The sequence below is a fragment of the Nyctereutes procyonoides genome, unplaced genomic scaffold (genome assembly GCF_905146905.1).
Source record: "Nyctereutes procyonoides isolate TBG_1078 unplaced genomic scaffold, NYPRO_anot_genome, whole genome shotgun sequence".
Taxonomy (NCBI): Eukaryota; Metazoa; Chordata; class Mammalia; order Carnivora; family Canidae; genus Nyctereutes; species Nyctereutes procyonoides.
The window spans coordinates 6,626,599-6,648,840 of NW_026575128.1; the positions used below are offsets into that span (position 1 = coordinate 6,626,599).

General features: G+C 63.6%; 1 protein-coding gene across 1 annotated transcript; it reads right to left on the reverse strand.

Annotated features, from left to right (window-relative positions):
* Nucleotides 1–2,892: 2,892 nt before the first annotated feature.
* Nucleotides 2,893–18,912, reverse strand: TFAP2E (transcription factor AP-2 epsilon). The gene is made up of 7 exons (XM_055342039.1): nt 18,886–18,912; nt 17,738–18,187; nt 17,298–17,349; nt 5,687–5,909; nt 4,279–4,397; nt 3,707–3,848; nt 2,893–3,201 (listed from the first exon to the last, which is right to left on the reverse strand). The coding sequence occupies exons 1-7, from the start codon at nt 18,910–18,912 to the stop codon at nt 2,922–2,924; spliced, it is 1,293 nt and encodes a 430-aa protein (XP_055198014.1). The 3' UTR covers nt 2,893–2,921.
* Nucleotides 18,913–22,242: the final 3,330 nt, after the last annotated feature.

Sequence of the window (22,242 nt, forward strand, 5' to 3'; positions counted from 1 at the left end):
GCCCGAGTACCCGCTGAGCCGGGCCCCGAGTCCTGTCACTGCCTCCTTCTGTGGCCCTTTGCCCAAAGCAGCGAGGCTGCACGAGCAGGAGGGGCATCGGGGATTGTAACCGGCTGCCCTCTGCTCCCTCCCGTGTGAGTTAGGAACACACTTTAGGAGGAAGGCCTCGCCCACCTCACTTCACGAGGTTTGGAAGTGGGCAGGTGTTTAAAGGCTACTCTTACTCCTCCTGGAGCCCTGTGATCCCCTCAAAAGAAAAACAGGAAAGTCTTTTCTCTAAATGAATGTAAACTCCAAAAGCTGATGCTTGCCCAAATCTCCCATTTAATCCACAGCTACTTGCTTTGCAAAAAAGAGGCTGCACAATCCGTCTGTATATCCTTGAATCATCATCTTCTTCTCCTTAGGGCAAGACCCAGTTTTGTTTTTTGTTTTTTTTTATGATAGTCACAGAGAGAGAGAGGCAGAGACACAGGCAGAGGGAGAAGCAGGCTCCATGCACCGGGAGCCCGATGTGGGATTTGATCCCAGGTCTCCAGGATCGTGCCCTGGGCCAAAGGCAGGCGCTAAACTGCTGCGCCACCCAGGGATCCCAAGACCCAGTTTATCAGAGGCTAAAACACAGTTTTTCGCGCCTGTGGAATAACGAACAAACCTTACTGGGAGGAACCAAATGCTGAGACCTCATTAGAAGCTTCTTAGGCCACCTATGTTCTCCCCGTGCATTCCTTCCTCTGCACTGTCCCCACCTTGACCGTATACTGGGGGACCAAAGCCTTGGACCTGCTCCGCTCCCTGCACTCTGCAGAGGGCCCGTGGGGCAGTGGGAGTGGAGGCACGGGATGAGACCCGCCTGCACGAGTCCCTTTTGCTCGCTCTGTGACCTTTGTCAAGTTACGCTAAGATAGACTTTTCCCATCTCTAAAATAAGACTTGGTTAGGACTCTGTGGTTAACAGGGCAAGTTGTCCAGCCCCGAATAACTCATAATAATAACAACCGGTTTCCTCCTTGTCCACTTTAGAGACACTTAACAGCGTTTTATTGGTTTACTACGTGCTAAGCATTAAGTGCTGTCGACATGTTCTCTCAGCTTCTCATTGTCCCCAACAGCTTCTGTAGTCGGGGGTCTGTGGCCGGGCCCAGGGCTTTGGCGGAAGCAGAACACCCACACTTCCAGCCTCCCCTGCAGTCCTCCTGTCCTACGGACACGATGAGGCAGTGGCCCTTCTCTGCAGAAGAACGCACATCCTTGGGCCTTTGCCCGAGGGGACGGTGCCTAGAGCTATGCTCCCTCCACTTCTGCAGAACTCCACATCTGTGGCCACACCACCTGCAAGGAACTGGCTGGAGAACATTCCCAACAACACGAACAGCGGGCACTGTGGCCCCCGCGAGGCGTGAGACTAAGTGGTCACTGCAGGAACAGGCAGGAAGCTAGTGTGGCTGGAGCCCAGGGGATGGTGAGGAGCACAGCTTAAGGACACAGGGGGCAGGGGGTCATGGTTGAGCGTCTGCCTTCGGCTCAGGGCGAGACCCTGGGGTCCTGGGATCGAGTCCCGCACCCCGGCCGACAAGACCAGCGCCCAGGCCTTCTGATGGGTTGGCTGGAGGGGTGGGACTCCCCAGTTTCCGGCGTAAGCAGCTGGGTGGAGGGGAAGTGTGGCCGAGGTAGAGATTGGGGGACCCGAGTCACGCGCCCCATTTTGGACAGACATCTGAGACCCTGTGAGTCCCGGGGAGACGTCGGACGTGCATGGGCACCGCAAGCCTGGAGGACAGAGAGGCGCCGCCAGGGAAGGTCACACCGCGAGGTCAGAGGAAACTGGGTGTGGGAAGCCAGAGAAGAGTCGCCGAGGAGAAGGTGGTCGGTCGCATCGGGTGCCCCTAAGTCCAGAACTGGACACTGTGGCCGTCGGTGACCTTGCTAGTGGGTGGCAGCAGGCTGCTGCGAAGGAAGCCAGGCAGAGGCGGGCGGGGGAGAGAAGTGGGGGTGGCAGGGGGGGGGGCCTGTCACAGGCCTGAACCGCAGGGGACTGAACGGGACTGCTTGGGGGGCTGACGTGGTAGGGGCCTGTGCACAGAGGAGGGAAGAGCCGCCAGAGGATCGGACTCAAGAGAGCGGCTGGGTTAGCGTGGGACACACGCGGGGTCCCCGCATCCCTACTGCTGCAGACCCCCCAGCAACACCCTGGTGCCAGGTCACACGCACCGACAGGCACACGGTTGCCTTTGCACGGAGGCTGCCAATCAGAAGTCCATGGCCCTGGCCCCCCAGACAGAAGGAACAGGAGTCCACGGGCCTGGGACTCGTGGCAAAGCTGGTAACGGTGCCACCTGCCCCTGGCGCCCCCATGACTCCCCGAGGGCCCATGCCCACCTGGGGCCCCACCGCGGCCTGGGCTATAGACACACAGGGACATCGCACACGCGGTAAAAAGCTTTTATTAAGAAAATGGGGGAGCGACCGGAGAGTCGCAGGGGTACAAGGACGGCGGGGTCCAGACAAACGGCAGCAGGTACAAAATCTCGGCCCCGGCCCCGTGTCCCCCGGAGCCCCCGGCCCCCTGCAGCCCCGCTCTGGGGCCTCTGCACAGGACACAGTGAGCACGTCCTCGGGTCGGGACAGGGGGCTGCGCCCTTTCTTAACCCTGTGCATCTGGGGACGATGGCCGCTGCCTGGGACAGACAGGCCTCCGACGGCCGCTGTCCCGGAGGAGGAGGCGCCTTCCTCGCCCCTTCCTGGGCCGCCCCGTCCTCAGGCCGCCGGCTGCCCCCTTCCCCTCCAGTACCCCAAGCCAGGCCCCAGCGGCCGCCTGGGCAGCTGCACGCAGGTGGCGGCGGGGGGGGGGGGCAGCCCCAGGGGGTCCCTGCACCCGGGTCCCGCCGCCTGCAGCTCCGAGCCTGCGGGGCCGCCGGGCGTCACTTGCGGCGCTTGGCGTCCTTCCCCGGGGCCTCGGGCTCCCCGGGCCCGCCGGCCGCGCCCGCAAACATCTGGTCCAGGCCCTTGAGCGACTCGAGCAGGTAGTTCTGGAAGGCGGTGAGTGCGGCGCAGATGGCCGGCCCGCCGAAGCCGTGCGTGAGCAGGCTGAAGTGCGTCAGGCGGCCCTGCACCCCCGGCTCCAGCAGCAGGCCCGGGCGGCTGGCGCCCAGCGGGGAGCGGTCCTGCGCCATCAGGTCAGCGAACTCCTTGCAGATCTGCCTGCCGGGGAGGCGCGGGCGTCGGGGTGGAGGTCGCGAGGTCGCACCCACCGCCGGGGCCGCCGCAACCACCCCCGGGGCCGCCGCAGCTCGTGGCCGCGCCCAGAGCCTCATGCCCGCTGCGGTCACGGCCGCTCCTGGGCCTCCCGTCGCAAACACCCCGAGCTTCACGGATTTGGGGACAATGGGGGAACCTTCCGGAAGCGGCCTTGGGATGGGCACGCTTGGGCACGACGGAGGTGCTGTCACCCTGCAGCCGCGGGGACGAAGCTGGGGTGCGAGGCGCGCCCGGTCCGTGGCCAGGATTCGGGTCCTGCGCCGGGCACGTGGCTCAGGCCGGAGCCCGAGGCCTCACGGTCCCGGGGACCCGGCTGCGCCGCTGCTCAGGGATCGGAGGCCCAGGCAGGAGGCTGGGGTGGCACCTGCTGGGGACTGCGCGGCGCCCGGAGGCTCGGTCGCAGGGGGGGCTGCAGGGGTGGGGACAGGGCACGGGGCGGGGCGCTCACCTGGCGGCCAGCAGCATGCTCTTGCGGCCGGGCAGCTGCGCAGGCTCGGCGTGCTGGCGACTCACGTACTCGGCCGCCGCCTTGGCCGGGAACTCGGTCTCGCACACGTAGCCGAAGTCTCGGGCCAGGTGCACAGCCTCTCCTGCGGGTCGCGCACAGCGTGGGGCCTGGAGCCCGGGGCGCGCACCCCAGCCCCAGCCCCGGCCGGCTGCACCTGCGCCTGCTTCCGTGGCTTCCCTCCCCGCGCACCCCGCGGCCGCCCCTTGGGGCCCCCGAAGCTCTGGGGCGGCAGCTGAGCTCACCAGGGGCCCAGGCTCCGGGCAACTGACCCACGGTCCCCAGGCTCCGGGTGACTGACCCAGGGTCCCGGCCTCCAGGAGACTGACCCAGGGTCCCCAGGCTCCAGACGACTGACCCAGGGTCCTGGCCTCTAGGAGACTGACCCAGGGTCCCGGGCTCCAGGAAAGGGACGCTTGCGCTCCCTCCCCTCACCACGTGCAAGCCCCCGTGGTGGTCGCTGTGTCAGGGGCAGTCCCGCCCGGCTCCGTCACACGCCCCCAGGCCGCGCTCACCTTCCACCAGGGAGGTCAGGAGCGTCACGTTGGCCGCCTTGCGACGGCCGGCGGGCAAGTTGAGCCCGATCTTCTCCAGGCGCTCCCTCAGGCAGCGGCCCCCGTTCTTGGACTTGGCCCTTGGCGTCGCGGGGACAGACGGACACACAGACACCGTGAAGGCCACAGAGAGGCGCGTGGCTGTGCCAGCCCAGTAGGGACCCGCCGCCCCGACCCCTGCAGCCCCCTGGGGCCCCTCCAGCCCGGGCCCAGCCTCTTCCCAACCTCACTGGCTGTGCGGCCGAGATGGGGCTGGGGGGCCTGGGCCGCGGCTCCAAGAGCCCCCCATTTCTCTCTAGGCCCCTCCGTGGCAGTGGGGACAGCCGGGGTGCGGGAGGACTGGCGGGGTCTGGGGGGCTCCCCCCACTTTAGCACGGGAGCCAAGCCACATGGTCACCAGGGGACAAGGCATAAGCACGCATCCACATGGACACGCACCCCAACAGACCCACACGCAGAGAGCGACACAGGAACACACGTTCATGCCAGCCAAGGTCCCAGGGACACATGTACAGACACGCATGGACTCCTACGAGCCCCCGGGGAGCCCAAGGGGGCCGGGAACGGCGAACCCCCAGACCTGCACAACGCAGCTTCTGTGTGGGGCCGTGCACAGGTAAACACACACCTGCCCGTCTCTGCGAGCACACATGTCACACGGCGAGGGACACACTCTAGGGACACAGGAAACACAGACTTCTGGGTGCCCCCCACCCCCCACCATCCTCAGACACATCGAACCCTGGGGACCCGGTGGGGGGGTGCTCAGGTGGTCGAGCTTCTGCCTTGGGCTCAGGTCGTGACCCCAGGGTCCCGGGATCGAGCCCTGTGGGCCCCCTGCTCCTGGGGAACCTGCTTGTCCCTCTCCCTCTGCTGCTCCCCTGCTGACATCTCTCCCTCTCCGTATTTTTCTGTCTCAAATGAAGAACTAAAATCTTAAAAAACCAAAAGGCACAAGAAACTCGTGGCCCTGAAGCACAAATACCCTGGGTAGGGTTCCCCGGGACAGGGACCCACACAGACACACAGACGCCGAGGAAACAGTGCACGGACCTCCAGACCAGAGGCTTGTGCTCCACGGGGGGCGGGGAGCCCTTTGGGTCCCTTTGGGGGCCAAGGATGAGGACGGCATTTCTCTTCGCCAGACCCAGCCCGGTCTGCTCTGACACGGGGAGGTCGTCTGTCCCCCGCCTGCGGCCAGGCCTCTTGGTCCACCTGCCCCCTGCCCCGGGCCGGTGGGAGCCGCTGGGGCCCCGGCCTCCCCCAGAACATGCACGGGTCCCCACGGACGCACAGGTGGCGAGGGGCCGCGGCCCGGGGTGGGGTGGGCCCCGGGGGCTCGGCCGGGAGCTGCGGCTGGCCGTCTTACCTGCGAAGGACACCGCCCAGGAGGGACGCATTGAGGCACTCAGGAGGCGACAGTCGCCGCTGGACCTCCCCCACCGTCACCTTGTACTTGGACGTCGAGCTGAGCAGCGACAGGCGGCCTGGCACCGAGCAGAAGACCTCGCTGGGGTTCACAACGCCATCACCCAGGCCGTCTTTGGGCAGCGAGAGGGCCGCCAGGCCGCCGGCTTTGGGGGGCACAGGGGCTGCAGACGGAAGCAAGAGCGGGGGCGTGGCTGAGCCGGGCTTTACGGAAGGGGACACTGATGCCCGCGGGTGAGCGGGACTCCCTGAGTCCACGCAGCGGACAGGCGGGGCAAACAGCCGCGGAGCTCCCCTCCCCTGTGCTCCCCGCACCCGTTCCCCTTCCCGAGCTGGCGGGCGCCCCGTTGGGACCCCGACGGCTGCTGCAGAGTCGGGGCATCCGGGCAGGTGCAACCCGAGGGAGGCAGACCCGGAGGCGGGACTCCAGGCCTGGCCAGTGGGGTCTGCGCCAGGAGCCCACCACTCGCCCTGCCTGCCTGGGGGGGGGGTCGTCTGGGGACTCTGGGGTCCCTCACAGGGTGGGACGGGTCCAGCCCCTTTAAGGCCCTGGCGCCCTTCCCGCCACGTCACTGTGGGCCACTCGGGGACACCAGAGTGAAGACACACACCCCACGGACCGCCCCAAAGCTCTCTGCCTCCTAATCCACGTGGGGCAGGGAAGGGAGTCTCAGAGGTTTTTTTTATTTTCTTTTTTATTTATTCATTTGAGAGAGAGTCACAGAGGGAGCACAAGCAGGTGGAGAGGGGGAAGCAGGCTCCCTGCTTGATGCAGGACTCGATCCCAGGACCCCGGGATCATGACCTGAGCTGAAGGCAGATGCGTAACCGACAGAGCCACCCAGGCACTCCCAGAAATTAATTTTCCCAAAACCTCCCCGGAGGGAGCACCTGGGGCACCTGGGCGGCTCAGCGGGTGCAGCGCCCCCTCTTGGTCTCAGCTTAGGTCATGATCTCAGGGTCGGGAGTTCAAACCCCGTGTTGGGCTCCACACCGGGTGTGGAGCCTGCTTCAAAACAAAACAACTCAGAAAAAACACCCCCACTTGGATAATCCTGGTTCCAAAAGAAAGTTCTCTCTGTGGTCTAACCTCCAGCCAGCTGCTTAGCCTCAGGGGAAGGGAGAGCCTTGGGGGAGAAAGCAGCCCGGGGTGGGGGGGCTGCCTGGGAAGCCTGAGGCCAGCAGCTGGTTCAGTAGCACCCACCACGCTCTGTGCTCGCACGGGTGATGTTGCGGGATCCTGAGCACAGCCCACGAGGGGCCCGTGTCTGCTGCTCCCATTTTGCAGCTGGAGAGAGTGAGGCCCGGAGAGGGGAGGCCACAGAGCCGCCACGTGGGGCACCGGGAGCAAGCCCTGCATGCAGGTCTGTGAGGCAGCACCGCAGTCCTGCAGCCATCCAGCAACCGCTTGTGAGGCCCGCATGCCAGGGCATGAGAGGCAAGCAAGGCTGGGGACCCGGGTGTGCATTCGTACCCACACCCAGACACCCAGCCAGGCCCCGGGTGCCGCCCTCCGCACTGCCCCCTCCCTCCCGGCACCGCGTCCTCCTGCACCCACGGGCCCAGGGCCCCTCCCACGCACATCACCCTCCAGACTAAGACTGGCGCTGCCCATCACGCCCCTCGAGTCAAATCCCAGCTTCCTTGCCGTGGCCAGAACGACGTGGCCCATCCTTCGGTGGGCGTCAACTGCACACAAGGGCTTGACACCCACAGCTCTGCGAGGTCCATGCTATTACGTCCCCACTGCACGTCAGAGAAACAGAGAATCCAGAGGGGTGGGATCCCTGGGTGGCGCAGCGGTTTGGCGCCTGCCTTTGGCCCAGGGCGCGATCCTGGAGACCCGGGATCGAATCCCACATCGGGCTCCCGGTGCATGGAGCCTGCTTCTCCCTCTGCCTGTGTCTCTGCCTCTCTCTCTCTGTGACTATCATAAATAAATAAAAATTAAAAAAAAAAAAAAAGAATCCAGAGGGGTTCAGACGGACGGCACAGCAGGTGGGGAGCACAGACGGGTCCTGAGCCCTGATCAGACTCCAAAGTCCACATCCTTAACCATCCTAGCACCTGCCAGGTGATGGCCTCGTTCGCCCACCTTGCGTTCTGGCCACTGCCCGGGCCCCCATTTGTCCTTTAGGCTCTTGACCCAGACTGACCAGCAAAAATATACTGTCCTATATATACGCATATAATTTATATATACATAGACTATAAATTAAAGTTTTCTAGTAGCCCCATTTTTAAAAAGCAAAAAGAAATGTGAGGTTAATTTTAATATATTTTTTTACTCCAATATGCCAAAAACACTATCATGGAAGCACATAATCTGTATTTTAAAGATTATTAATGAGCGATTCCACATTCTTTCCTTGTACTTAGCCTTCAAAATGCGACGCACGCCTTACATTTCCAGCGCATCTTAATTCGCACAAGCCCCGTTGCCGGTGCCCAACAGCCACAGGTGCCTCGTGGCTCTAGATGTCGAAGGGGGGCGGCAAACAGGTAGCCAGTGAGCAAGGTGTGGGGGACAGATGCCGCCCTATGGAAACCTGCTACTCGGCTGTTGGTGACCACACAGGACACACCAATGTGGCCAGGACTCCCGGCTGGTTTGGTTACCGATGACTCCAGGATTTGGGATTTCTTTGTGAAGGCTCTGGATTCTTAGAGCCTGGCAACCAATCCCAAGTCTTAAAAAAAAAACCCAGCACAGGCCAAAGGGAACATGGGGGAGTGCCACCTGCGAAGGGGGGCCACTAGGCTATGAGCTCTTCGAGCCGCACAGAAGGACTCCGTGCTCCTGAGCAGGCCCCTTCGTCCCCAGCCTCAGTGCGGGCACCATGTATCTGCGCCCCCAGCTCCCCAGCCCCATCTAGACCTGGCCTCCTCACCCTGAACCCCCACCCTGGCTTCCACGGCTCTTCCTCCCCGACCAGGAGGGTGCCTGGACGGCAGGGCCTCAGCACAAGCGGGCGTCAGTGCCTGTGGGATGAGTAAGCGGAGCAGCCTGGACGGAGAGGGGGGCATCCCTGTCCTTTCCATTGGTAGTGAAACCACCCCTCAGGCATGGGCCAGGAGGTCAGAGAGGTCACGGGTGGAAGAAGAGGAAAGCGCAGGATGTGTAGGGGGTGAGCAGCACACGTCCCACAGCAGGCAAGTCCCCGTCCCGGGGCAGGACTCCAGGAAGAAGCAAAAGAGCCACGTGCCCTGGGAAGCACTAGAAACTCAGCTAGCAAGGTGAACGGTATTTTACTGCAGGTTATATCTTTGCGGGGGGGGCAGAGAGCGAGAGATTGAGAGAGAGAGAGAGAACCTTAGGCAGACTCCAGGCTCAGCACGGAGCCTGACCTGAGGCCCCATCTCACACCCCTGAGGTTCCGACCTGAGCTGAAACCGAGAGGGGGACACAACCGACTCTGCCGCCCAGGCGCCCCTTTAATGCCGTATATTTTTAAATTAATGTAAAAAAGATTTTAATTAGAAACAGTCTCAGGGGGTGGGGGTGCCTGGGGAGCTCAGTCAGTTAAGCACCTGCCTTGGGTTCAGGTCGTGATCCCGGGGTCCTGGGATCGAGCCCAGGTCTGGAGCCTGCTTCTCCCTTTCCCTCTGCCGCTCCCCCTCCTTGTGCGCTCTCTCTCTCTCAAATAACTAAATAAAATCTTAAAAAAAAAATAGAGTCTCTGATCCTGCTCTTGGCCCCACCCTGAGTCATGGACCTTTCATTTAAAAAAAATTTTATCTTAACATTTTATTTATTTAAGAGAGAGCACGCACAAGCAGGGTGGTGGCGACAGAGGGAGAGGAGGAGAGGGAAGCAGGGTCCCTGTTGAGGAGGGAGCCTGACATGGGGCTCGACCCGGGCCCCCGAGATCGTGACCTGAGCCAAACGCAGAACGCCCAACGGGCTGAGCCACCCAGGCGTCCCCACTGCGGACCCTTCCTTGACCGCAGCCTCCTCCCGGGGTGATGGGCCAAGGCGTCCTAGACCAACGGGCCGGTGACACTGGGCTGACAGTGTGCCATCCCCACCTCCTGCTCCGGCGCCTCCCGAGCCTGTGCACAGCTTCCCCGCTCACCTGTGTCCCTCGTCCCCTGTGTCCCTCTGCTGCGAGGGAACCTCATCTGGGTGATGGAGCTGTTCCCTATTGCAGTGGTTGCGTGACTATGTGTTGACATTTGTCAAAATGCAAAGACACGCGCCTGTAAGGTTACCTACACCTCAAGCTTGACTTAAAAAAAAATAAAAACCAAGCCAAACAACTCTACAAACCCATGAAATAAGAAAAAGAAGGGCGGAACGACTGGCCTCCCTCTCCCATGACCCCGAAGGCAAAGGAACAGAAATAAGTCAGAAGGAATAGAAAATTCTGTCCTCCAGCCCCACTGTGTTCCGACCAGGGGCTCCCCAAGGCCAGGCCCCGGGAGAGGCTGTGCGCACATGGAACAGGTGGCGGCACAAACCGTGACACCCGGAGTGGACGGGGCTCTGGGGTCAGACTGGCAGGTGCCCCCTCCCCCCCACCGTGTGAGGCCTGGTCCCCGCTGTGCAGTCACAGCTTCCGCTGTCCCGGGTGCAGCGGGAACGTGGCCCCAAGTGAGCCGATGGCTGTGAGGGCCTCAGCTCCTGCTGGGAGTTCGGCCCAGGGCCTGCGCCAGGTTAATGCAGATCCAGGTGCCACCGGCATAGGTGTGCGACAGGTGGATGCACGCACGTGCATGTGTGTGTGTCTGTGTGTGTGAAAGGAAGGCCAGGCTCTGTGCCTTTCCCCGAGCCCCAGGGTCTTTCCCATTTTCCTTGGGGCCTCTTCCCTCCAAAATGGCAAGAGGGGGATGCCTGAGGGGGGGCTCCGCAGTTGAGCACCTGCCTTAGGCCCAGGGCATGACCCCGGGGTCCTGGGATCGAGTCCCGCGTTGGGCTCCCTGTAGGGAGCCTGCTTCTCCCTCTGCCTGGGTCTCTGCCTCTCTCTCTCTCTTTCTCTCTCTCTGTGTCTCTCATGAATGAATACAATTTAGAAAGAAAGAAAGAAAGAAAGAAAGAAAGAAAGAAAGAAAGAAGAGAAAGAAAGAGAGAGAAAGAAAAGAAAAGAAAAGAAAAGAAAAGAAAAGAAAAGAAAAGAAAAGAAAAGAAAAGAAGTGGCACGAGGAATGGGAACCAAGGCTGGGGAGGCAGTGGCGTGAGAAAGGGACAGTCATGGAGGTAGAATGAAAGCAGCACAGACTGCAGAGCAGGGACACTGGTGCTTGGCTCCCCGACCACCTGACGCCTGTGGCGTCCTCCCTGCCTCCCCGGCCTCCCCCCACGGCACAAGCCGAAGCCTTCCACACGCACACACTCCTACCACCGACACAAGAGCTCCTGGTCGTCTAGCCGGTCACACAAGACACCCACTTGTCTACACGCTGCGTCCACGGCGGGCAGCTACTGCTACAGTCCGAGCACCGAATCTGGGGAGGGGGCAAAAGACTCTCCCAGGAAGCGGACTGAAATTTCAATTCCATCTAGAAGCAAAGGCAGAAGAAAACTCCCTGTGCCCCTGGCCTGGGAAGTGGGTTCCGAGGCTCAACCCTGGAACCACGATCCGTAAAAGAAAAGAGTGATAAAGCAGGACTTCAGCAGAATTGGGCACCTCTGCACCTCGGAAGGCACTATTTTTAAAAAATGGAAAGACAAATCATGAACTTGAAGGAAACAGTAGAAAACCACATATGTGATCAAGGAGGCCGACACTCAACCCCTGGGCCACCCGGGCGTCCTTAAATAAATGAATCTTGGGATCCCTGGGTGGCGCAGCGGTTTGGCGCCTGCCTTTGGCCCAGGGCGCGATCCTGGAGACCCGGGATCGAATCCCACGTCGGGCTCCCGGTGCATGGAGCCTGCTCTCTTTCTGCCTATGTCCCTGCCTCTCTTTCTCTCTCTCTCTGTGTGACTATCATAAATAAATAAAAAAAAAAAAAAAAAAAGATTAAAAAAAAAAAATAAATGAATCTTAAAAAGAAAAAAAAGACAATGTCAAGTGTAGGTGAGGCTGTGAGACACTGGAGCCCTGTTGTTGGAGCAGAAATGTGGAACAGAACATTCTGGGAAGCAGCGTGCCAGGCCTGTAGGAAATTAAATACCAACTTACCGTGATGCCCAGGATGTCACCACCCGGGATTTACCAAAGCGCCATGAAAACACAGGTGTGCACACAGACGTGTGTGAGTGATCAGAGCAGCAAGAGCACGGCAGCCCGAGGGTGCAAAATCCCGAGCGCCCAGCAACAGGTGACCCCGCATGCCGCGGGGTGTGGCCCCGCAACACAAGGAAACGAGGGACCCAAGCAGAACTACTCACACCTGCCTGACACAGGTGAGTCTCCAAAACACTACACAGGGAGAAGTTGCTGGATGCACACCTGGCATGTTTATGGATTCCACGGATGCAGTGTGTCCGGAAATGGGGCCGCCTTGGGTGGGAGTGAGGATGAGCCACAGGCGGGACGCAGGGATCTCAGGGTGATGCACAGGCCGCCGGCCGAACGCTGGGAATGACGGCTACAGGACTCTGTACATTGACTAAAAATCATCGAATTATACCATTACATGGGTGATTTCAGGAATGTACATTTTTGACTGCAGTGGCTGCGTGACGAAGGCAGGCTCCCGCCGGAGCTTGCAGGGCCCCCGCTGCGAGAGGTGCCCGGGAAACCTTGGCTCTACAGGCACCTCCAGGGCCTCTGATGCCTGCGGTTCCTCAGCCCACACTCAGGGTGCGTGGGGGCAAGGGGTGCGACTGGAGAAGGCAGACGGGCGGGCAGGGAGGCCACCCTGCCCAGCCCACTACCCCCACCCCCCCACTGGCTAAGTTTCCTTCCCACTAACTAACCTGCACTCACCTGCCCGCCTTCCTGGCCTCAGCCACCGCCCAGACCCTCACCTGCTCAGCACTGGGCCTCCCCTCTCCTTCTGGGGCGTCCGGGGCCCGGGAGGCAAGTGAGGCAGGAACGTGCAAGTGCCGGGTCCCATCCTCTCTCTACGTGAAACTCTGATTTTTTGTTCATCATGGATTTGTGGCAAGTGCTTCCTATTTTAAAATACTGCACCAAGAGGGACGCCCCGGGAGGCTCAGTGGTTGAGCGCCTGCCTTCGGCCCAGGGAGTGACCCGGGGTCCCGGGATCGAGTCCCACATCGGGCTCCCTGCATGGAGCCTACTTCTCCCTCTGCCTGTGTCTCTGCCTCCCTCGCCTTCTGTGTCTCTCGTGAATAAATAAATAAATAAATCTAAAAAAAAGTCAGTGGGGTCCAATAAAGAGAAAACCATTTTAAAAAATATATTTCAAATAAATAAATAAATTTTTAAAATGCTGCATTGCTAAGATATGTCATCCACCCGAGGCACTGGGTGGCTCGTTGGGTTAAGCACGTGACTCCCTACCCCAGCTCAGGTCATGCTCTCAGGGACCCCGATGCAGCCGCGCCCTGAGTGGGGCTCCGCGCTCAGCAGGGAGTCTGCTTAAGGATTCTCTCTCCCTTTCTCTCCACCCCTCCCTCCGCTTGCACTCTTTCTCTCTAATGCAAACAAATAAATATTTTTTAAAAAATATATATTTATATTGATCCAATCCTTGCTTCAGAGGTGAGCACTTCACTCTTCTCACCCGAGGCCTGGCCCTGTGGAGATTCACCCGGAAGCCCGCAGCCTCCTGGAGCCCCAGAGCCAAGGACAGCGGAGGGGCCGGTGGCCGTTGACTTCAGCCCCTCCCTGGAGACCCTGGGTTGGACCACAGAGCCCAGCAGGAAGGCCCGTCCCCAGGCCCAGCTGACCAGCCACCTTCTTGGAAGGGAGGCGTGATTCGTCTCAGTTCTCCTCCCTGCACCGCGGCCCCCCAGCTGCGGCTGGACAACCCGGACCCACGCAGACTTGAACCTTTGTAGGCGGCCTGGCCCTTCCCGCGTGGAGGGCCTTTGCACGTGCTGTGTCTCCTGGGGGGACAGTAGCTTGGCCAGACGTCTCTGCAGCGCACTCTGACTTCAAACCCCGTCACTCATTCATTCAACAAACCCCCGTGGAACACCTAGAAGACCCGCGCTCACCTCTCCTGGACGAAGCCCCCAGCCTCAAGCACTCAGCTTCCTCCTCGTCTCATGCCTCACCACGTTTCTCCACCAGACAATACTCCCCCCAGGTCTGGCCCCCGCCAGCCCCCCTTGCTCGGCAGGTTGCAAAACCGGGAGTGAGTACCCGACTTGGGCAGTAGATGCAGCGCTCGCAGCCTCTCCTCTCCTCTGTGCCCCCCACACCCAGGGGCCCCCACACCCAGGGCCAGCAGGCCAGCACCCCGTCCCAGGGGGGTCCTGGGCACAGGCTTGGCTCCTCCTTCCCCCTGCAGGCCGAGTGCCTGGGGTGGCGAATGTTTCACAGCCATGGTCAGGCTCCCCTCCTCGACACCCCCACTCGGCTTCTGGGGTTTGGCGCCCAGGACCTCAACCCAAGCGGCCCTCCAGTGGGGCTGCAGAGCCGCACAACCAACACAGCAAGCTCCGCCCGACTCCCCCCGTCCAGGGGGCCAGGGCCCGGCCGCCTCCCATGGGTGCCAGAGGCCCGAGGGCTGTCCGGGTGTCGCCGCAGCTGTCGCGTGGTTGGGAGGGCCCAGGAGGACACCAACCCGCTGCCCGGGGTCTTGCGGAGACAGAGACGGTGCAAGTCCCTGCGGAAACTGCTCACACCCGGCCACCTGCTTGGCCGCCGGATCAGGGCCTGGGGACAGCTTTTCAGACCCTGTCCCCTGCTCCCTGGTGCCGCCGCGGAAGGCCCAGCTCGCACCTGGGGACCCAGGCCCTCCCTCCGTGCGAGCCTGGCTCCCACCCCTCTCTCTTGGCTGCTCCGCTCCCGGGTGAGCCACGTGGGCCCAGGGGGGCACCCAGGTGGCCAGAAGCTGGCACTGCGTGTGGTGCAGGGGCTGTGTATGCCCCACCCCCGGGTCCAACAGGCACCAGCGCCCACCCCCCCCAGGGCCCAGCGGGTACCCGCAACCCCCCAGGGGCCCAGTGGGCACCAGCACCCACCCCCCAGGCCCCAGCAGGCACCAGCGCCCATACCCCCCAGGGCCCAGCAGGCACCAGCGCCCATACCCCCCAGGGCCCAGCGGGTACCAGCACCCACCCACCCCCAGGGCCCAGCAGGCACCCGCACTCACACTCCCCCCCCCGGGACCCACCAGGCACCAGCGCCCCTCACCAGGGCCCAGTGGGGAACCAGCACCCACCCCCCGGCCCCCCAGGGCCCAGTGGGCACCCACATCCACATCTGCTCCCCAGGGGCCCAACGAGCACCCACACCCACCCCCGCCCCCCGGGGCCCAGCGGGCACCCACATCTACATCCGCCCCCTGGGGCCCAGCAGGCACCAGCACCTGCACGGCCCAATGGGCCCAGTGGGTCACACTCAGGACAATCCCGCGGCCCTCCCTGTGGTCCTGGAGCCACTGTTGGGGAGCCCGGTGCCTGCCTGGAACCCAGAATATATGGCAGCTCCCGTCCTTTGAGAGAAACCATGTCCGGGCCAATCCAGGGCCTCGTCACCGCCAGTCTCCTAGCCGGGCCTGGCTGGGGGCTGGAGGTCAAGACACTCCGAGCCCCAGTGGAGCTTTCTACGACTCCCCGTGGAGGCGGAGAGGTTCCCGGGCTCCGCGCACGCTTGGGGGGGGCTGGCCCCCCAGGGAGTCAGTGAGCCTAGTCCCCCTCCCTGCCCCATTCCAGGCCACCACCTGGGCAGAAGTGGGGAACTGGGGACCGTAGCCACACTGTCCGTCCGGGGGGATGCAGCCCAGCCGCAGGCCCTTGCCAAGCGCAGACTGAGCTCTTCCGTCCTGCGTGTTCCCAAAAGTCCACTAAGTCAGGGCCGCGTCCACCACCTCAGCGGCTCCTGGAAGCCGGTTCCGTTTCCCCTCCACATCCCCGCCTCCCGGTGACACAGGCCAACACTTGGAGGCCCTTCTCTTCCAGGCTCGGGGCCTGTCCCCACACTCTAGGCTGGCCAACTAGCTCTCCGCTCTTGGCAACCCAGCCCCGGCCCCTGGAGGGTCAGGCCTCACGCCCCATCCTACCCCAGCCTCAGCCCAGCCTCCCCCAAGAACAGGTGAAGTGCAAACGGTGCCTGGGCTTGAAACCGCTCTTTCGGAAAACAACCGGAGCCAAATCCTGAGGGAGCGGCACCTGACCAGGCCCCGCAGGCTTGTGTGTGCCATGGAATTCCTCCTGGGGCCCCTGCCCTAAATCTAAGGAGCCCACCAGAAGCCTGGACCCCTCTGACTCTCTGTGTGTCTCTTTCTCTCACTTTCTCACCTTTTCCTGGCACGTTCAGAACTGGGTCCTCCAGCGGGAAAATCCACTGGAGGGCAGGTCTCAGGTCCCCGGCTTTCACTAGTGCAGAGACACAGGCACCCCACAAAAGGCACAGGCATGATCCTCACATGCCTAGAGATCCTCTGGAGCAAAGAACAAACTCCAGGACACAACAAAGACCCTGACACACACAGAGAGCCTCCCAAACTCCCAGAAATGTACACCAACATCCTGGGCACGCATCACACACTCAGCAACGGAGACACACTCCCACGCCAAGAAACACCAGAAAGACACCTGGGAAAGGAACACGCCAGACACGTACAGGAGCCCGAACTCACGCAGGACATCCAGGGGCAGGACATCCTGCCCTCGGACAAACACCCCATATATCCACACGCCAAGTCCCGTCACCCTAAATGTGGAAAGAGGCTCGGGCAAGAACAGGAAATGGCCCCAGGGAAACCCTCGCTTCCCCCACCCCACTCCGCGGGCGGCCGGGCTGGGAAGGAAGGCTCGGAAGCCCGGGAAGTGCTGAGGCTCTGGAAGGAGGAGGGCGTTTAGGGAACCCCGGGAACTGCACTCCATTCTGCCTCTTAGGAATCAGCGAAGTAGTTTAACTCCCATGGCCAGTTAGTTCCGGAGCCCGAGTGCTCCCTCCCCTGGGCAGGGGCGGCCAGGCCCCTCGTGCAGCTCCAGGCCCCCAGCTGCAGTGAGCCCCGGGGGCTCAGCATGCCCAGGCTGCAGGCTCTGGGGGCCACACCCCGACCTGCCATGTGCCTGAGCTCCGGCGGGACCCCTCTTTGCCGCCCCGCTCTCGCTCTCGGGCTAGGAAGCTGCCGGCTGCTGCTGAAGCCCGCAGTGCCCAGGAGGCAAGCTCCACACTGTAGGGCCTGCAGCCTGCACCGTGTCCCATTCCCCCCAGCCCGCACCGTCTCCCCTGCTTCCCCTCGCAGCCCGCACCGCCTCCCCTGTCCCCCCCAGCCCACACCGTGTCCCACAGTCCCCCCCCCCGCAGCCCACACCATGTCCCACAGTTCCACCGCCCCCCCCGCAGCCCGCACTGTCTCCCCCATCTCCCCGCAGTTGGCACCATCTCCCCCAGTTCCCCCTGCAGCCTGCACTGTCTCCCTTAGTTCCCCCTGCAGCCTGCATCATCTCCCCCACTTCCCCCCTGCAGCCCGCACTGCCCCCTGCCCCCGGCAGCCACCTGCTGTGTCTTCCTTACCTTTCTTGATCACAGACTGGTCCAGGAGACCCATTCCCGGCTCATCCACGGCCTGAAAATAGGAGAGGCTGTGGTAAGGGTGCTTGGGGACCTAGGCCCCGTCACCTTCCCAGGCCCCACTCCCCTGCGCTCAGCACCCGCATTCGGGGGCGGCCTGGGGGCTGCAGCCCCAATACCTCTCTCTAGACCACGACCTTATTCAGAACCTTAGACGATGCCTGTGCCTCTCTTCGTTGCAGGCACAGGCCCCTGGCTCTGGGGCAGGGCCACAGGGGTGCCGGGCGGCACGGGTGCCGGGCTCGGAGAACTCGGGAAGCGGCTTGGGCTGCCGCACTTGGAAGGCACCTGCTCTGCGCCGAGGGCGCCTGCAACGCCCCTGCTGTGCCCCGACGGCACCTGCAGCGCACCGAGGGCACCTGCTGCACCCTCCCGGGGCTCACCTGCAGGTCCTCCAGGCCGGGGGGCGCCGCCAGCCCCGGGAGGCCGAGGGGCGCGTCGGCCAGGCCGTGCAGGAGGCGGGGCGCGGCGGCGGCGCAGTCGCGGCGCGGGTCGAGGCCCAGGGCGCGGGCGGGCGGCGCCAGGAGGCCGGGCGGCTCGTCGTGGGCGCGGGCGGCGGCGCGGGGCGCGGCCCAGGCGGGCTGCGGGGGCTGCGGCTGCGCCAGGGGGCCCAGGCCGCCGAACGGGTCCGCCGCCAGGTGCGGGAAGGCGGCGGCGGCGTCGGGCGCGGGGCCGTAGGGCAGCGGCGGCTGCGGGTAGGGCGGCGGGAAGTAGGGCGGCTGGAAGTCGGCGGCGGGCGTGTGGCTCAGCGGCGGCGCCGGCCCGTAGGGCGCGGGGGGCAGGGGCGGCAGGCGGGCCCCAACGGCAGCCACGCCCGGCCCGTCGGGGCGCTCCTGGGGGCGGGGGGGCGTCAGGCGAGCGGCCGCGGCCCAAGGACCCGCCCCGGGCACCCCCCACCCCGGCCCGCGGGGTCCGACCCGTCCTGCGCGCCCCGCGGGGCCTGGGGTCTCGCTCGGAGCGGCCCGCGGGGTCCCGGGGGCGACACGGGGGATGGCTGGAGGAGGGCGCGGCGGGGCCGGGCGGGGGGCGGTTGGGGGGGTCCGGCCGCGGGGCCCGGGGGATGCTTACGGGGGTCCGGCCCCGGCCCGGGGGATGCTTAGGGGGGATCCAGCCGCGGGGCCCGGGGGATGCTTAGGGGGGATCCGGCCCCGGCCCGGGGGATGCTTAGGGGGGATCCGGCCCCGGCCCGGGGGATGCTTAGGGGGGATCGGCCGCGGGGCCCGGGGGATGCTTAGGGGGATCCAGCCGCGGGGCCCGGGGGATGCTTAGGGGGGATCCGGCCCCGGCCCGGGGGATGCTTACGGGGGTCCGGCCCCGGCCCGGGGGATGCTTACGGGGGATCCGGCCGCGGGGCCCGGGGGATGCTTAGTGGGGATCCGGCCCCGGCCCGGGGGATGCTTAGGGGGGATCCGGCCGCGGGGCCCGGGGGATGCTTAGGGGGGATCCGCCCCGGCCCGGGGGATGCTTACGGGGGGTCCGGCCCCGGCCCGGGGGATGCTTACGGGCCGGCCGCGGCCGGGCGCCGACTCACCATGGCGGGGTAGGTGTGCACCAGCATGGGGCGGCGGAGCCCTCGCCCGACGGCGGGCGCTGCGGGAGGACGCGCGGGGCCTGCGGAGCCCGCGGGGCTGCGGGGGGCGCGGCGGGCGGCGGGCGCTCAGCGGCGGGCGCCCCGGGGCGGGTCCATGGGGGGCGCCGGGGCCGGGCGGGCGCGGGGCGCGGTCGGGCAAGCGGGTCCCGGGGCGCCGGCGCCCGCCCTGCGCCGTCTGAGCGCGGCCGCTCCATGCGCTCCAGTTATAGTGGCGGGGGCGCGCTGGGCCTCCGGGGCGCGCGTTAAAGAGACACGCGGTGGCCGCTCCTCCCTTCTCCCGGCACAGTTCAGGGGGAGGCGTGGCGCAGGCGCGACCCCGCGGGGAGGGTGGCGGGGCGGGAACCGGCCCCCGCGGGGCGCATCGCTCCCGGCTGTGCACGAACCGAGAGGGGTTGGAGGCCAGGATGCGGGGCCTGGCCTGGGATCGGCCCCGTCCCCTTCGCCTTCACTTGCCTTTGAGCAAAGCAAGCGCTGCTCCTGCGCATCCTCAGCCTCCTGGCCTGTAAAATGGGTATCAGCCCTTCCAGCAAGTGCCTAGCCCGACTGCGGATGGGGCCTCTGCAACGTGGAAGCAGTGTGAGAGCGGCAGACTCCAGCCACTGGCCCAGGGCACGCGTGTGTCAGCGTGTAACACGTATGCCTGCATGTGTGCAGCGCCAGCCCCGCTCCCTGAGCCGCCTCCAGAGGGGCCCCTGTCCTCAGCCTCCTGCCGGCTGGTAGGTCCCAATGCCAAGCCAGGCTCCGAGGAAGCAGGTTGCACGGAGAGACAGCGGGCCAGCTGGGGACTGGGCGACAGGGAGTGTAGGCCTCTCACACCAAGACACTGTTGAGTGACTATGTGTGCAACTGCCCCACGTGGACGGAGTGCAGTCGTCACACTGACATGCGCAGGCTGTGTGCTCGTGTGTCACCGTGGCGGGCGCTGGCCAGCGCTCAAGCACAATCCAGGCCCCCAAAGGCCCTGCACCTTTCCTTCTCCCCACACCCAGCCCTCTCCTCCCGAGAAGCAGGGGCAAGGATGAAAGAAAGGGAAATGAGAGGAATACTAGAGGAGCAGGAATTTCAAAAGCAGGAAGGGGGGCGCCTGGGTGGTTCATTTGTTAAGCATCTGCCTTGGGCTCTGGTCATGGTCCCAGGGTCCTGGGACTGAGGTCCTGTCCTTCGAGCTCCCTGCTAAGCAGGGAGTCGGCCTCTCCCTCAGCCTGTGTACTCTTGTGTGCTCTCTCTCTCTCAAATAAATACAATCTTTTTTTTTTCTCTTTAAGATTGCATTTATTTACTCATGAGAGACACACAGAGAGAGGCAGACACAGGCAGAGGGAGAAGCAGGATCCCTGCAGGGACCCCGAGTCGGGACTTGATCCCGGAACTCCAAGATCACACTTTTTGAGCCAACGGCAGGCACTAAGCCGCTGAGCCACCCAGGGATCCCACACTTTTTCTTTTCTTTTTTTTCCACACTTTTTCTTTAAGATTTTATTTATTTATTCATTAGAGACAGAGAGAGAGGAAGAGACACAGGCAGAGGGAGATGCAGGCTCCATGCAGGGAGCCCAATGCGGGACTCGATCCGGGGCCCCTGGGGTCACACCCTGAGCCGAAGGCAGACAGACGCTGAACCACTGAGCCACCTGAGGATCCCAATAAATACAATCTTTAAAACAACTTGAAAAAATAAAAAGCAGGGGCAGCCCTGGTGGCTCAGTGGTTTAGCGCCGCCTTCAGTCCAGGGCATGATCCTGGAGACCCAGGATCGAGTCCCACATCGGGCTCCCTGCATGGAGCCTGCTTCTCCCTCTGCCTGTGTCTCTGCCCCCTCCGCCCCCCCACCCGTGTCTCTCACGAATAAATAAATAAATAAAATCTTAAAAAGAAAAAAAGCAGAAGGAAAAAATTTTGTTTAAAGGAAGAAGATGCTGAGACCAAGGCCTAGAAGAAATCCTCGCAGAAGCACTTAGTACAGGGTGTGCCGTGCTCTGTGCTAAGTACCTGGTGGGACTGGGTCATTTCAGCCGTGTCTCTGGAGGGGAGGACGAGGCACAGAGGACTGAACCCGTTTGCCCAAGGTCGGGCGGCCGGCTGAGGGTTGGTGCTGGGAACTCCTACCCGGGACTGCCTGCCACTCGGGCACCGGGAACGGAGTTCTGACCCCCTCGGCCTGTGCTGCCCCGCGTCCCTCTTCCTGTCTGACCCCAGTTCCTGCAACTCCAAGCAGTGGGACAGCAAAGTAGGGGGGTCACAGAGGCCTGTACATTTCCGAGGCCCCTTTCCCAGGGAAGCGGATGATGCCAAAGGAGAGGTGACGATGCGGCGGTGGATGACAGAAGAGGGGGTTAGCCCCAGGAGGTAAGTGGAGGAGACGTGAGGGGGGATCCCAGAGACATTTGGCAGGTGCGGAGCTCAGGCCTGGGTTATCCCAGCCTGGGGGGCCGTGGGGCAGGAAGAGGCTAGAAGCAGCAGCATCACTGAGAAGTTTCCTGAGGCTGGAGCCACCAGCTAGGGGGGGTGGATGAGCCATTTGGACAGGGCGGACCCTAGGTCTGGTGTATGTCACGTGGGTCTGTGTGTGCGGGGGTGAGTCTGTGATGAGACCCCCCTCCCCGCCCCTCGGATTCAGCGGCGGAACGTCAGAGGCGAGGCTGCAGGACGGGAGGGTGAGGGTGGGTGCGTGGCACCCTTTGGGGGAGGCCCAAGGCTGGCGATGCCCATGCCCAGCCCTGGGGCCCCCGGCTGTGTCTGGCAGGCTGCAGGAAGGCCGTAAGGAGTGGACAGGCTGTCCGTCCAGGGGCTTCCAAAGGCTTCCTCCGGCTTCTTCCTTGCGGCCTGAGACACCCCTGTGGCTTCCTTGTCCCCCCGCCCCGCGACCACTCCTCAGCCACGTCACTACTCACTGTCAGGGGTGCAGCCTCGGCCCTTCCTTCCCATCTACGCTTGACGAGGGCGAGTCATTCGTCCTCAAGGCCCTGGTGGCTGTGGGCGGGCTGTCACCCGTGGTCTGGTCCGTCCTCGCGAGGTGTGCACACCCGCGGGGGCGGCCGCCTGAAGCCCCCCCAGCCCCCGGTAGTCCCCAAAGTGTGTTTCCAGGGCCGGCATCCCCTGCCGCCCCTGTCCTGCCAAGGTGCCACCTCCCGGACATCACCCGGCCTCCTGAAGCGGGGCCTCTGAGCCTGGGGCCTGGAATCTGCGTGTCGTAGACTCTGAAGGGGACGCAGCAGCTCGCTGGGGTTTGCCGACTAGGGACGTGGTGACGGCTCCCTGACGGCTCTCGCACTTGGCGTCACCCTTCCCACCTGCAGC